At 38.8% G+C, this 15,328-nt stretch overlaps 1 protein-coding gene and 1 long non-coding RNA gene across 2 annotated transcripts; one reads left to right on the forward strand and one right to left on the reverse strand.

The window, feature by feature from the left end:
• Window positions 1-975: 975 nt before the first annotated feature.
• On the forward strand, window positions 976-6,559 carry LOC133219972 (small integral membrane protein 10-like protein 2A). Its single transcript, XM_061367680.1, has 2 exons — window positions 976-1,248; window positions 2,690-6,559. Exons 1-2 carry the CDS (start codon window positions 1,063-1,065, stop codon window positions 2,708-2,710), a joined length of 207 nt encoding a protein of 68 aa, XP_061223664.1. The 5' UTR covers window positions 976-1,062; the 3' UTR covers window positions 2,711-6,559.
• A 3,835-nt stretch (window positions 6,560-10,394) lies between these two features.
• On the reverse strand, window positions 10,395-12,716 carry LOC133219976 (uncharacterized). The gene is made up of 2 exons (XR_009727597.1): window positions 12,168-12,716; window positions 10,395-11,697 (listed from the first exon to the last, which is right to left on the reverse strand). It is a non-coding gene; the product is annotated as an uncharacterized LOC133219976 (long non-coding RNA).
• Between the last annotated feature and the right edge of the window lie 2,612 nt (window positions 12,717-15,328).

Below are 15,328 nucleotides of genomic sequence, written 5' to 3' on the forward strand. Positions count from 1 at the left end.
GAGATCCAGATGTGTTCCTTCAAGTCTGTTCAGAGACTTGGTGGGGTTAAAAACTTTATCAGGGATAGCTTCACTGGCTGGTTCTGCCATGTAAAAACATGCTTTACCCCTTCTGACACCAGGCAGGGGCAAGTTCTGGAAACACCCTCTATCCTTAAAATAGTCCCATTCCCAAGAACACAAGGTAGTGCCTGTAGTTTCCTTAACTAAACTATTTACAGTTTCCAGACACACACAGGGTTTTCCAGGATTTTCCACTCTATTATGCTACTAATGTATTATAGGCAAAAGGATCACAGAAAAAAGCTGGGCAGGTTCCCAGTTTTGTTCTGGAATTATTCTTTCTCTGTGCCCCTGCTTGATTTTGTGGCAGTGAGATGGAATTTTACAAAGAGTTTAGAGCAACGTATTTCTTTTTCTGCTTTATTTTATTTATTAAAAGTTGGTTGAATGGAAACTGTATAGAACAGTTTGGGGAAGAGGGAGGGCGATGAAACTCTACATGTAATCTGTACTTGACCAGTGTATTTTAAACTCACTTTAGCCTTTGTAAAAAACATTACAAACCTCCTCCCAAACCCAGAAATCCTTATTAGTATCGATGGCCCATTGTTTTCTTGTTCAGGTTATAGCACACACCCGGGTCAAGCCATCGGGCGTCCCCTCCCGCTTTGAGGTGCTACCTCAACTGGAAGCGGAGCTCAGGACTCTCACAACGGCTTTCCACGGGCGATTGCAACACTGCAGGCCCTGGCCCCACAGCTGAACAACCACCCGGGGCCGCGCCGCGCCGCGCCGCTGAGAGCCCTGATGGGAGCGGCCCCTTCCCGCGCCCCGCCCCGCCCCGCCCCAGGGTGCTCCCCACCCTCCAGAGACCGCAGCCTGCTGCCCCCCCCCTTCCCCTCTGGGCATGCGCAGAGGGCGGGGCGTCAGCGCGTCTGCCCCGGTGCGGCGGGTACGCACGGCATGACGTCACAGGGCTCCGCCCCACTAGCGACAGCTAGCGCCGCGCGCGGGCAGGGGGCCACGGGGCCCGGGCGGCGCGGCCGCGGGAGGGGGTATATGGCGGCGGTTTTGTCGGCCCTGGCTGCAAGGCTCTCCCAGTCGGCCGCGGCCCGGTCTTACGGGGTGTTCTGCAAGGGGCTGACCAGGACCCTGCTCATCTTCTTCGACCTGGCCTGGAAGCTCCGCATCAACTTCCCCTACCTCTACATCGTCGCCTCCATGATGCTCAACGTGCGGCTGCAGGTGGGCGGGGGCTGCGGGAGGGCTCGATCCCGGGCCTCAACTGGCGGTGCCGCCTCCGGCAGCGGCCCCCCCCCGGCGGCCGCTGTCGCTTCCCCGGGCTAACGGCCAGGTGCCGTGGGACGTGTCTCCTCACCTGGGCGGGCGGTGTATGTGCGAGTGTCCCACTACATTGCCTGCTCCGGGCGCCAGCACCAAACGGGCAGCATTCGAGTTCGCTCGTGTTGCGAACTCAGCGTTAACTTGCAGACCGGCAGTAACCTGTGAGTGTGCACCTCGATGGCACATCCCTGACACCCTGTAAGGAGCAAAGAAAATAATTTCCTTCATCAGCTTGTTTGTTTTTAAGCCAAGAACAATTGTGGCAGGGAAGAAATAGAGGTAGATTTAAATAATAATATAATTGCTTGGAAGTGACAGTTCAGATTTAATTTGTGTCTCCTGCCTTAAAGCCTTTCCCTACAAGACATCGAACTCCCTAAACCAGCTTTGACCTAAAGGCATTAGGAGCTCATGCTCTTTGTAGGGTTTAAAGTTTCATTGGTTTCATGATGAAATGAAAAGCTTTACTTTTTAACTGGCAACAGAACCAGACTATGGGCTGTCACAGCAAACAGCTGTTCCAGCCAAAGACTGGACACTTTATTTCTCCTCATAAACGCAGCTGTAATGAAAGCTTTGACATGTGGCCAGTGGCCAAGTGCTGAAAGACAAGTCTGGTTGCAGTTTGTGCCTTTTAAAAGGTAAGTTGAAATGGGAAGAGGTCAAAATGGGGCGTCTCATATTTTTATTTCTGGGACTCGTCCTACAGTGCTGAAGCTTGAAATGGAGCCAGGCTGCTGAGTTGTACACGTAGCTTAATAACCTGGATGGCTGAACAAGCCTTTGCTTGCTATCTGGTACCTAGTAGTTCTCCTGTAAGGACATTGGCTTGGCATTTGTCTACAATCGAGCTAATACCCTCTGACTGTGCCGGTACAGCCAGTCTGACCAGTTCTTTTGGGAAGCTGTGCATGGTGTCTTGTTTGGTTCCAGTGTTGTGTGTCTGACTGCAGCTTGCAAAAAGATTGTTTTAATACTGGCCTTTAATGTTACCCCTCTAATCAGTTACAGTCTGCCTTTCTGCTGGTGGAGTAAAGTGCTACTGTTACAGAGCGAATCTCTCCAGCTGCTCATTTGCTGACTCACTTGGATGCCTGTCACCAAAAGAGAGTTTGTAGCAGATAAAACTGAAACTACAGAATAAAGTTTGTATTTGGGTATGCTTCCCAGCCCTCTGGATGTGCCCAAGCAGCATGTAGGAAGACTCCTGTTTGAGCTACTGTTACTTTGTAGCTGCTATTTTCTTTATATTAATTTTTTTTTAATTATTATTTTTCCACGTACTGGGCACCAAAAAAACTGGGATATTGGTGTAATAACTTCCTGCATTCTTTCTCTTTAGGTCCATATTGAGATCCACTGACTTGTGACTTTGTGTGCTGCTTGCAACTAGAGACAGTCACACTCTTCCAAGTTCAGCCTGTCGTGAGACAGCAAAGCTGTGCTCGTCTTCTCTAGGACTATGAAGAAAGAAGACTTACACCAGAAACGAGTTCATTACAATGGCCGAGGTCATCACAAGGCAGCGCTTCACCTGACACTTGTGCATTCCATGTTGAACAGTTCTCAAAATCCCAGTAGCAGTTTACAGTTGTTACTTTATTTTAACACCAGGAATTGTTCTCTCTTCAACACTATACCTCTGCTTTCTACTGGCAAGGAAATGCCTCTAGGTCGGAGTGAATCAGCAGGGAGGAACTCAAGTGCAGCTGCTCCTTGGAAGGATTCATTTCATCTGTTTTTTTCTTCTGGGAAAGACAGCCTCGATAGTAACAATATTTCAGTACCAGGCTGGTTTGAGGAAGCCTGTAGTTTTGCTGGAGACTTCGGGTCATGCTGTCCAGGAGAGAACTTTGTATGTTTTGCACACTTCTGGCTGGGAAATTTGCAGTCTAATAAAAATGTGCAGTTTCTGGAATTAGAAATAAGCAGTAGCAAAGATAATGAATTGCAGCTTGGATTTCTTAAAGAGTTCGGTCTTGGTGGAATTCCTGATCTCTGTTCTATCCAACTTGCCCCACTGAATGAATATGTTATGGGACTTCTAAACAACGAGAAACTGTGTTTTTTCCTTTGTTACTTAAACCTTGTATCTTCAGAGCAAATACTTGGATACAAGCAAATGCTTTCAAATATACAATATGTGACTAACAATATTCACATCGTACAGCTAGTAATTTGGGTGCTAGCTTTTGCACTAGCAGGTCTCCGGTATGCAGTAGTGAAGGTAAAAAAGTACTAGATTTTAATAGTTACTATTTTTAACATTAATAGAAAACTAACGGAGACAAGGTTACAGTGAGTTTCAGTGAGAAGTATCTAAAGTAAAAATTATATTGTGTAATTGCTAGTAAAACTGGCTGTTGCAAAAATAGGGACTTTTTTTTTTTTGGTAAGGAATATCTGCATCTGAGTGGAAAGAACTTGTTAATCTCAAAACTCTTTGTGACTTCTGCAGGTCTGCCATTAACACTAGACTAGAACCCAATCTGATTGTTTACCACAGATCCTTTGTTTTCTTTAGGGTTTGTATTAGCAGAGTATTCTGGCTGCTATTTACAACCATTTTGACTGAAACTGTTTCTGGTAGAATTAAATTCCTTCTCTGAATCCAGCACTAACTAATGTACCAGTCCTTAAAATACTTTAAACTGGAAAGCTGTTGGGGGGGGGTGTGGTGATCTCCAACACAGTATAATTCTCATCAGTGTTCCTTTTCAAGGATGGTACTGCTCTAATTTAAACTATCTCATGAGTTTTATTGCGTGACAATAGATGCTATAAACAACTTTTTAAAAGAATGTTTTCTTTCCTTGAAAAAGTGATTGTTATCACTGAAGCACAGTAATAATTTCTGGGCCTGTTGACTTTGGCTTTGGGACAAACTTCCGACAACGGGGTTTGGCAAAGAATGGAGAAAGAATGTTGGAATCAATAGAGCAGCTTGTGAAAAGGAATTGCGGGAATAGGCTTCCACCAGCATGTAGTTGGAGAAGTTCATTGTGCAGTAGGTCAGAGTTTGAACTCTGTTTCCAAAATTCTCAATAAAAGAGTTGGTGTAGGTGGGCTTACCTAAAGAGGGAGGGTTTGATATGGTTAGGATGCATTTTCAGCTCACTCTTCACTCCTGAGTTAAAAGTAAGGACTTAATGCAGGGTAAAGTCATGCCAGTGATTCACACACCAAGTATCCTTTTTGCTAGCTAGCTTGTTTCCTTCCTTTTGGAAAGAGAGTAAGTGATGTTGCATTTATTTTGAACTGAATTCACCTGGAAAGCCAGTAGGGTTTCTAATGTGGTGTTTGCACACTGAGTCCTTGATGATGAAGAAGAGATGATGGTTATGAGTGTTATGAAGAGAAATGTTGGAATTTTTTGAGTCCTGAAAGTAAGGTATGCTACTTCTTATGTTAAATGATATGTTATGTTTTAATTGTCACCATCAGTTGGCTTTTCATCTGGATGTTAGAAGAGATAAGAAGCCATTTATCTTAATTTAAAAGTAACTTTTTCCCTGGTGTATACTCTTATTAATTGTTTAACTTCTAGACTTAACTTCATCATTACCTGTTGCAAAATTACCAAAAACCTCAAAATAATAATGGATTACATATTGTAAGTAATTATTTTGACAGCAAGTTTCCTATTAGTCAAGCCGTTCATACTATTCACTCCTATCTCCACTGCTGCAACTTATCATCCTTGCAGTGCTATTAACATGAGTGTTTGTAGATCAGGATTGCTGAAGCAATGTGGATCTGAAACCCCAGAAACAAAGACATTCGTCCAAAAGTCTGGCTTATTTGACTTACAGTGTTAAGCTGTTGTCTGCATACAACAGATAACAAAAAAACACTTGGCAGAGCTGACAGTAGAGAAATGAAGGTGGTGAGGGGTTGGAGCCTGTTTACTATGGGTTGATTGATAAAGAAAACATTGTGCAATTGCATCCTGATCTCTAGAACTAGCTATACAGGTAAAGAAATATCATTTTCCCATATAGTCAGCTTTTTTTAAGTTGCATATAAACACAGTCCTGGATCCACAACTGAGTGCTGTGCTATATAAATAACTGACTAGCATGGCTGTACCTGTAATTGTTACCGAAGACCTTATTTGTTCAGCTGAATGGTTTGGCCTGGAAGATTCTGTGCTCTACTGTACATAAACTTGGTGGTGATATTGTCAGATTAACAGGCAAGAGGAGTAGCTAAAGGTGTGAAAGCATGAATCCAGCATTTAATACCCCTATTCTTTGTGCTGATTTTAAAGGGGCGGCTGGAACAAAACTACATGTAAATTAGAACTTAAACACATGTACAGCAGGGTGTGAAGGGTTGTCTCTATCAATGACAAGCTGTGCAGGAGAGGATCTTGGAACGTTGAACCATTGCGTTATCACAGTCCAACTAATACAATTCTGTTTTAAGCCAAATTTGCTTTGAGTGGCCTTTAATCACTTACTACAGGGCTACTTTAATACAGATACAGTACAGCTAAGCAAAATGATTGATATTTTTTTGGATGTATTGTATGTATATTAAACATAAGTTATAAAGAATACGCCTTAGGTGAGTGGATTTAATCCATTTTAAGATAGTTTATGTACTTTGCCTTGAATTTTATTGCTTAAAACCTAAAAGGTAACTTTCTAACTTGAACATTCCGTCTGAAATTCAAGTATAGTTTGGTAGGTTAAAATCTCAGATAATATACTGCACTTTAAGCTTTGGGAGGCCATAAATTGAAAGCACTGTTCTTGCACTAATAGAGCTGTTGGACTGGTGGTGACAGCACTCAAATGGGTTTTACTGTCTGGGGGGAGAATAGTGAACCAGCAGGATGGCAGTCCTTTGAAACTATACATAAGTCAAATGCTGTATGGTTTAGGCCACTGTTCTCTTCCTAAAAGTGTTTTAATATTAACTCATCTCAAAAGATGGAAGGTGTCTCAGTTAAGAACCAGTTTGTATGGACCGTCATAGCTTCAATTAGTGAGATGTGGAAAGCTTTCTGAGGAAGTGTGCTGTTAGACTGTCTTGGATGATTGTTACAGTACAGAAGAATAACATTTTTAGGAGGGGTAAAGGACCTTTATACTGAACCGGGAGTTGCCTTCGTATTTCCAGTTCCCCTCTTGTCTTGCTCTACTGTTGGTGTTGGAAAGAGGTATTTCTAAGCAAAATGTTAGGGCTCTACTAAACAACTCATACTTTCTAAAATATGTATCAGTGTCCAGATTTTTCCTGCACTGCATAGCAGTGTTCTATTTCTGGCATTAGAAAACAAATTAAGTAAGAAAATATCCAGTATTTAGAGAATTGCCTAGTAGTTTCCCATAAATGTACACTTGTGTGACAACTTACTATATGGTGTACTGCTTTGAAAAAGAAAATATACTTTTAAATGTGTGCACACAGAGCTCTGCATGTAGATAAAAAGTGTTTTATCAGAGTATGGTGTTGGAATGCTTATGCAAATGCTTTTTTACTTTCTGACATTACAATGCAAAATGAAGTAGAGATGGTGGTGTACTTGGTGTGATATTAGCTAGTGCAATCTTAGAAATTATAGTGTGCATTGTCATGCAGTATGAGACAGTTTTATCTGTAGACAGTTGTTAGCCTTTTGCTTTTTCAGTGTTGGGTTTTTGTTGTTTGGGTTTTTGGGGGGTATTTTTGTTGTTTTGTTTGGTTTTTAAGGACTGTAAAAACTGCACTTTCTTAAACTTGGCCAAAGTTTGCTTTCTTTCTCATTTGCTCCTCCCTTGCCCCTCATTTTAGGCATGCACACTGAATTTTTGGAAGAAGCAAGCACATCGGACTCTCCTAATATACCATCTTACTGTCAAGTTATTCATTTTGTCTTATGGTCTGTTCTTATGTGTATTTTCCTTCTCTTCCTCCCCCATAATTTCTCAGCATAAGCATATATTGCTACGCTATTCCATTGCAGAAAGACTTCCCTGTAATTAATTATGCATAACAAATTGACAGAAATCACATAGAGATGTAAGTACCTGTAGTCCGTCATTAGGGTGTATGAAAAGTGGTACATCGGGCCGAGCAATAGGTGGTCAATGTGACATTTCTGCTTTTTCCCTTCCAAACTGCTTCTTTGATTAAAATCTAATATTTAATTTGAATTTGTAGTACCTCTGTCAGCTGAAAACTGCAGCTAGAATTTGGGGCTTATCAAATACATTGAGGTCAAAGCTTAAACAAGTTACACTAGCTTCAATACTCCTCGTTTTTTAATTATTGGTGTATCTTTCTAAAAAATTCACAAACATTCTTAGTATTTTGAAACTTTATTTTTCTAAGAGTGCATAGAATAAAATGTGTTATGCCACTTGTTTCTGTGATGCACAGTCAATAACTGATAAAAATAAACTATTGGGTTTTTTTTTAAATGTTTGTGATTAATCCACTTTTGACATCTCAAATTGCAAAGCCTCCAGTCCTCAAGGAAAAGCTGCATTCAATAGTATTCGATGTCAGATAAACAACTTGCTGCATCTGAAAATACTAATATTTATGATCAGCTCAAATACACTAGAACATAGATATCAATCTGCTGCTACTGTGAAAACAAGAATAATACAGAAGTTGTAGAATAATGCTATCCTTTACCACCCTGCACTAAGTAAATCCTGCTGTTGTGTACTTTGAAATTAGTCCTGTATTGCATTCCAAAATCTCAATTATCTTAGTCTTTCTGGAACTGGTGATAAAAGATCCAGACCAAGCAGATGGTTATTTCATTGTTCACAATGAACTAAATTTAAAAGCTAACAAATCAGAAAATGGCCAGAGGGACATCCAGAAAGAATATCTGCCTTGAAAAGATGAAGTTTATTTATGTGATCTCAATATTATAGTCTGTTTCACAAATCTTTCTTTTTCTTTCTTTGTGGAAGATTTGTATAAACCCCATAGCAAAAAATGGTTAAACCCCAAACTTGTGACAGTATTGGTGTTAAGTTTCTGTCTGTAGTCAAATCTGCGTATTATCCAATATAAAAATACCTAGATGTAAGTTAAGCTTTTGTTCTTAAAAGTAGGTAAATCTAATGCTTAGTGCCTGATTCATCACTTTGAGTGTTCCATGAACTTCCCTGAAAATGGGTTTTGCTACCTGCTGGTGACTAACACTAATTTTAAATGCTGACCCTTAATTCTTCCTGTAAGCTATGATGTTACCCATGCACAACAATTTTAGTCTATGGCCTTGGTTTTTGGCCCTGTTTTTTTTTTTTTTTTTTATCGCAGTGTGGGAGATGGGAGGAGGCTGGCACAAACCATTTTTGTTTGTTCCAGAGAAAGATGTTTACAACTTTGTATGTATTTTAGAAATTTACTGTAACACTTTTTAACTTGTGAGAGGAGTTTCCATAGTAAACTTGAAATCTGTTCTAATGAGGTGAATACAGACTTTTGAATAATACAGAGAGCTACCTAAGCTTCCAGAAGCTGTTAATGGTGATGCTGCTCGCTTACACCACAGGAGGGAGTCAAACATCAGTCTTTTATATATTTTCAGTTAAAGGCATTGTTTTTTCTTAGCACAGTGCATTTCAGTTTATAAATATGCTGACTTTGACTTGTCTTATGGATTGTCGCTGCAAATAGATTAATGTGCAAAATCTATACACAGTGGTAATGTAACTGTTTACAGTTGAACTCTTGAGTACCAATTGATGAGTTTTATCAAGCTATTTAAAAACAGAAATAAAAGTATTTTTAAAAATGATCTTTTGTCTGTGGTCAACAACAGAGCTAGTTTTGCTGCTTCTCATTCAATTTTTTCAGTTTATAAATTCTAGATTCTACTTAAAAAGATCATGTTTCTGACAATATGATGTCAGTGAGTGGCTTTTTCAGGGATGCAATTTGGGAGATGTGTGTTTACTGAATACCAACCAAATTTAAAACCTGGGTGAGAATAAAAGGGCTAAATGTCTTTTGCTTGGCCTTGGACATGCATCATCTAGGCTAGCTTAATCATGTTAGCCCCCAGGATTCTTCATAGGCATTCTTCTTGCATGTTTTTTAGTTACGCACCTTAATCCAGACACATTCAATCTAATTCCAAGGTATTTCCTAACTATCTCTGATCTTGTAACAGAGTTTCACTTTAGAAGGGGAAAGCAAGCCATGCTAAATACATAGAATTGCAACTCTCTTAGGTGAGGGTAACATCCTGGGTGTTTCTCTTCAGGTTTAAAACTACCTTAGTATTAACAGATATGCCAGACCTTGGTTTTGCTGAATAAAATATTCAAATTAAAGGAATGGAATATACATGTATCCTCTGCTTAATGATGAGCATTAAAAAAACTATACTAAAAACAAAACTGAAACCCCTCACTTTTCAGATTTTTCTTCTGAAAATTGCTGTCAGGTGACTTTTGGATTTTAGACTCAAAAGACATAATGAACTTATAGTTTGTGTTTGATCTCAGCATCCCTTGATGCTGTGTTATATTTTGAGGAAGTATATTATTGGTATGTGCTGGATTTATTCTGAAAAGAAGTGGTATTGACAATCCTGAAGACTGATAGATACCTTGAGTACAAAATGAACATGTCTACATTTCCTAATGATGAATACTGAGAGCATCTTTCCCTCAGAACAAGCATTTGAAAGGAAAAAAAGAAGGGGGGGGGAAGGGCAGGAGGAAAAAAGAGTGTAATCATCCAGTAAGGTCTGTGAAGTTTCAGCATGTGGTTAGACATTCACAGTTAAGAAAGTGCTATCAGTGCTCTCTCTGCTGTAGATTCTCACTTTAGATTCCTCATCGCTTCTGGAATTTGCAGGGTACATACTGAAGTAATGGTTTCTAATCTCTTTGGCTGCCCATGATGTTCCAGCCACCCTACTCTGACAGTGATGTGATGTAGTCTTAATCACTCATGTTGTCATCACTTTCAGATGGTTTATCAGTCGTTTTATGTGTATTTATATAAATGGACATGATGCCTGCAGTACATGGGGAGCTTCAAGGAACTCAGTATACTTCTGTAAAGTCAGGAATAGACAGCCTATGACGTGCATATCCAAATTTCTTCTGCTTAGGATCTGAAGTACTTTGAAGTCAGATTCAAGGTGGTGGCCTATGACTTTGTGGTAGACTGTTTATCTCATACTACTGGATTCTATGAGAGCAGCTCATCTGTACAGGAGCCCAAATTTCCTCTATGCAAGTCTGAGACTGCCAGAGGAACCTTTTAGCATCACAAACATCTCCTCTTCAGTGTGTTTCTTAGATCTTGCCTTTTCTGGCAGATAAAAGAGCAGCTTAAAAGTTAAAAAAACAAAAAAATCCTCTAGCTAAACACAAATATCAAAGGTTCTGCTGAAGATGATCACATTTCACATTTTCTAAGGAGATGATTTTTTAAAAGTAGGTACAGTGCTTCACCTTCAATTAAAAAATAAAATATTAGGTGGGGTTCTTGTTATCAAGGGCTGTGGTGTGCTTGTAAAAAGCACGTTGTTAGTTTCCTGACCATTAGGGACCACTACATCTATTTGTTATCACAAATATTTTCTAGACATACCAAATTACTCCTTTATTTATCTTTAAGCTCAAAGTTCAAAGGGAAAAAGAAAAAGCCCACACATTTTGGAATTCTTTCAAGTATTATTCATTGTTAAAAGTATCGCCAAGGGCAGAGGACCAAAACCAACACAAGACAAATGCTCACCTCATTGAACAAAAAGCCAGCAGCAATGACAAGCAGAATGTTTTTGATGCTCTTTTTTATTTTTTGGCTAGTGGCTGGAGCCCTTTATCACTTCAGCTGGAAGTTATCCACAAATAACCCTTCTGAGCTCAGTAATCCTGTCTTGCTTTCTATAACAATAATAAAAAATGTTTTCTGCAGGAGGGGTTCCTGAATTGCCTTTCAGATCTTAGCCTTGCATTCCAAGTATTGCACGCTGCCTGCAAGCATGTATGACCTGCTCCAGAGTTAGAATACTAACAACGTTTCCAATTTCTGGTCTTTGCTCCCCTCCTTTGACATAAAAGCATTTAAGATTAAAACAAAAAATATTTTTATGATATTGTATAGCACCTTTCTAAGGTCTTGCTTGTACATTTTCAGTTATCTGTCATTTTAGGTCATGTCTGTAGCTGTTGAATTTTCTATCAGGCTGAAAATCGGACTACCACAAAAACTGTATTTACTTATTAAGACAGAATGAAAATCCAGACCTTTTTCAAAGTTGGACAGCCTTCGTTTATCTTCCGGTCCCTCTAGCTGCTTTCTGAGTGAGAACATCTGTACAGAGTGGAGCCTGTTTCAAGTACTTCACTTTGCTCTACAGTTTGTTTTCCCAACAATCTGTTGGTCAAAATAAAAGCTGTCTGGTCTCTGTTGTCACTGTCAAACATCATTTTCAGAGATCTTCCTCACATTTTCTCACTGGTTCATAATCACTGGTTCAGTTTGTAACTGTAACTTCTGATTTCCTTTTGTTTAGCTGAACTACTTGCCAATACCAGCAGCCTAGAAGGCTGTTGAGATTTTCATCACTGGATGTTTTGTTACAGACAGTTCCTCAATCTTTGCTACTTTACAGTTAATTCTAATATATTTTCATAAAGTATCCATTAGGCATTGTTGCTGTTCCTGAACGGACTATTTAGCAGTTTCTCTTTCCTCACATAGAAAGTGCTTTTTCTGAAGGCCCTTATTGAAACAGCACTGTCCAAAGGTTTGATTCCATTTTCTTTATTGCTATTGTTACTATAGTTACTATAAAAGAATGCTTTTATCAGTGAAAATACCCCTGGTAGATTTTTGTTACTCACATGTTAAATCCAGCAGTTGATCTGCCTCAGAGGGAACTGCACTTCTGCTTCCTAGCAGATATTCTAGCTGTGATAGACAGTGACATACCCAAGCTGACTCTTCTCAACCCAACATAAAAAAGACCGACCAACCAAGTAAAAAAGAAAAGTGCTTTGAACATATTCTGGTTTAATTTTGATAAATCATTTTGCCAGAAACATGAGAAGATGTGAATTACAGCTTGAGACAAGAAGCAACATAAACAGGATCTGATTTTCCTTTATAATAGGAACTCTGTCAAATATCTCTGATCCCACAAAGTGGTGGCATTAAATAAGGCCTGGAAATGGGCTCACAGGAAATAAAGAATCACAAGTATTTTACATCTGTTTCACAGAAAAGGAAAATAATACTTTTACTATTTTTCGCCAGAGTTGTTGTCCTTCCAGTCCTACGTAAACTTGGTAAGGCAGAACCAGACAGTGTACTAGTCCATTGAAAAGGTGGAGAAAGCAAGCAAGGTTTCTGTGGGGTTTTGGGGTTTCCTTTTTTTTTTTTATTCAGAAAGTGTAATCAATAAGAAATCTGACAGTAGGATTTAACTGTGTAAGTAACGAAGTGGTTTCAGTAGGACAAATTGCAGCTTCAACCCAGTAATCCAATCACACAAGATCAGTGCTGATGTCTAGCCTTGCTGACTTAATCAGAGCTCTGTAAGCATGAGGATATCTGCATATGAACCAAACTACAAGGTCTGGACTCGTGTGTTTATGGGAATATCCTTAAATTTAGGCCAAGTTAAAAGTCCAGGCCTACTGATAGTAGAGTCAATGTGAATCTTTGCAGCAATTCAGAGACAATATCATGTTCCTGAAGTGCTTTGAAATTCATTGCATAATTTCCAAATATTGTACTCATCAAAAAAACAATCTTAAAATCTTAAGTGTATTATTTTGAAACAAAGAGTCAGCATTTACTAACTGAGAACTATAAAAATAAACCACACAATGTCCAAAGTTACAGCATACTGGATGGTCTTCTAAACCACAGAAAACTCCCAGGAATGCAGCTTGTAAAAGGATAAATTTGTTACTTTTTTTGAATGATTAAGTTGATAACAGCTTTTGCTGAGGATTTTTACATAGCTTTAGTCAGTATTGCTTTTTATTCTTAGATATTTTCAAATGAACTGCACAAAGTCATTGTTAAGAAGGTGGTTACAGATTTTTCTGCAAAGTAAGTGTAACTGGTTTGTCCTGGAGATTTAAGCTTCCTTTTTTTTAGTTTCTGGAGTACACACTGTTCACCTGCAGTATGCTGGCTTTTGTATTACTGTGTTTAACTTCACATGCTTGACATTGGTGCTGCAGTTAAAGAAATAGAAGTTTAGTATTTTTATCTACTACTACTGATCAAGAAAAAAATATTAGACTATCTACTTGAAATGATGAGTTAATGAAGTCACACCAGATTACACTGATTAGGAAGTCCTTCCAAGAAATTAGGCTCTTAGAAGAAAAGGACATAAAGAAGTATTTTCAGAATTCATTTTCACAGTTTAAATCATAACACATTCTGCTTTCAAATTAATCTGACAAACATTGTTATGTTGTAATAATTTCTTGTTATTGTACAGAAGAATCCACAGCCAATTTCTCCCCGTTTTTCTAAAGGGTGTTGTGACTGACATACACATTGCCAGGGAACTAATAGGGTGCCTCTTTGCAATTTCCACTTATAAGAGAAGACACCCCAAGTAACAGTAAATTCAGTAATTCAGGGAAAATTTTACATTAACCTTTTGGTAAATTTGCTGTTATTATCAGTGGCTTTATTAAAGAAGTACTACAGGAGTGTTAAACAATTGCGGGTTGTTATCAGAAAGGGAGGAGAAATTATTTTAATCAGGCAGACTCCAAACTCAGAGGTGGAGTCTGCATCTAAATTTTTTGCTAATGGGCTCTGTAAGGAAATAAAAAAAGATTTCTCATTATTTAACCAGTTACTGAATGTGATAGGACAGTTTTGCCCCTGTGCAAAGCTGACTGAAACCAATGCAGTATATCCACACCAGCTTTATAGCAGCCTTCATTCAGAGAGTCTTTAGCTAAGAATACTCCTTGCATACATCTAATCCTGTGATCTAGAGATAAAAGACCATTTCATTAGCATAAAATATGAAATTGTAGTTTTCTGACTGCCTGTATATAACCACATATAAATATGTACATATATATATACACACATGCATGAATATCTTTGCTTGCTTAGAATAACTTTCTGCTTAAGTGTTTTCCATAGATGATAAAAAGTCTGGTAGCAAAGAATGAAAACACATCCCCAAGTGCTACATTAAGCATGGTAAAAGCATACCTTTCTTTTCTGTTCTATGATTCTAGAATTAATAGAATCAATCAAAATCCCAGTGTGATAAACATACCGCTTTACTTGTTCCCATTGCCTAAGATGAGCATTCTAGAATAACATCTTAATTGATTACCAGTTAGGATTTCTAAGATGACTGCTTTATCTGTATTTATCTGTCATTACTTGCAGTTTCATAATTTAATAAAGACAATATTCTCTCCTTTCTAGAAGTTTCAAGACAGGCTCTCGTTATTTTAGCTGAAGAACATGAAGAATTTCTCTCTTAACTCTCTGTATATCTCAGCTTTACTAAAACAGAACTAAATACCACGTTTATAGAAAGGAGAGCTTTGTACCAATCATGCAGAAAGTCCAGACTGTTTGAGGAAAAAGCAGCAGCTAGAAAAAGAACTGTCAGGATCCTGTTCTTCATGAAGAGCAAATCTAGAAATTCTGTAGAAGCAGACAGGACACAAAAAAATTGAAATATAAGAAATGCCTATAAATACTTCATGAAGGCGTTCCTGCCCATGGCAGGGGAGCTAGAACTAGATAACCTTAAGGTCTTTTCCAACCTTAACTGTTCTATGATTCTATAATGATTTAATCTGTGGAGGAGACAAACACTCTTGTCAACAAGTTGGAAAAGGTTTTTACTGTGAGAGAAGGAGACATTATTTAAGAATATAGATAGTACTCAGATAACAGTCTACTTATCTTGCAAATGTGATGAAGATGTTGAAAAAATTATCTGTTTGTTTAATTGTAGTTATCAGCCATCTTGTTTTTCAGGTTTGGAGTTTTCCATACACGC

This window comes from Neopsephotus bourkii, unplaced genomic scaffold (assembly GCF_033783945.1).
Source record: "Neopsephotus bourkii isolate Nb327-2 ecotype Australia unplaced genomic scaffold, CSIRO-AGI_Nbou_v1 NB_126, whole genome shotgun sequence".
Classification (NCBI taxonomy): Eukaryota; Metazoa; Chordata; class Aves; order Psittaciformes; family Psittacidae; genus Neopsephotus; species Neopsephotus bourkii.

Coding starts and splice junctions, on each gene's coding strand:
- LOC133219972 (XM_061367680.1), top strand. CDS start 1,063: ATGGCGGCGGTTTTGTCGGCCCTGGCTGCAAGGCTCTCCCAGTCGGCC. Junction 1,249..2,689: donor TGCTCAACGTGCGGCTGCAG/GTGGGCGGGGGC, acceptor CTTTCTCTTTAG/GTCCATATTGAGATCCACTG.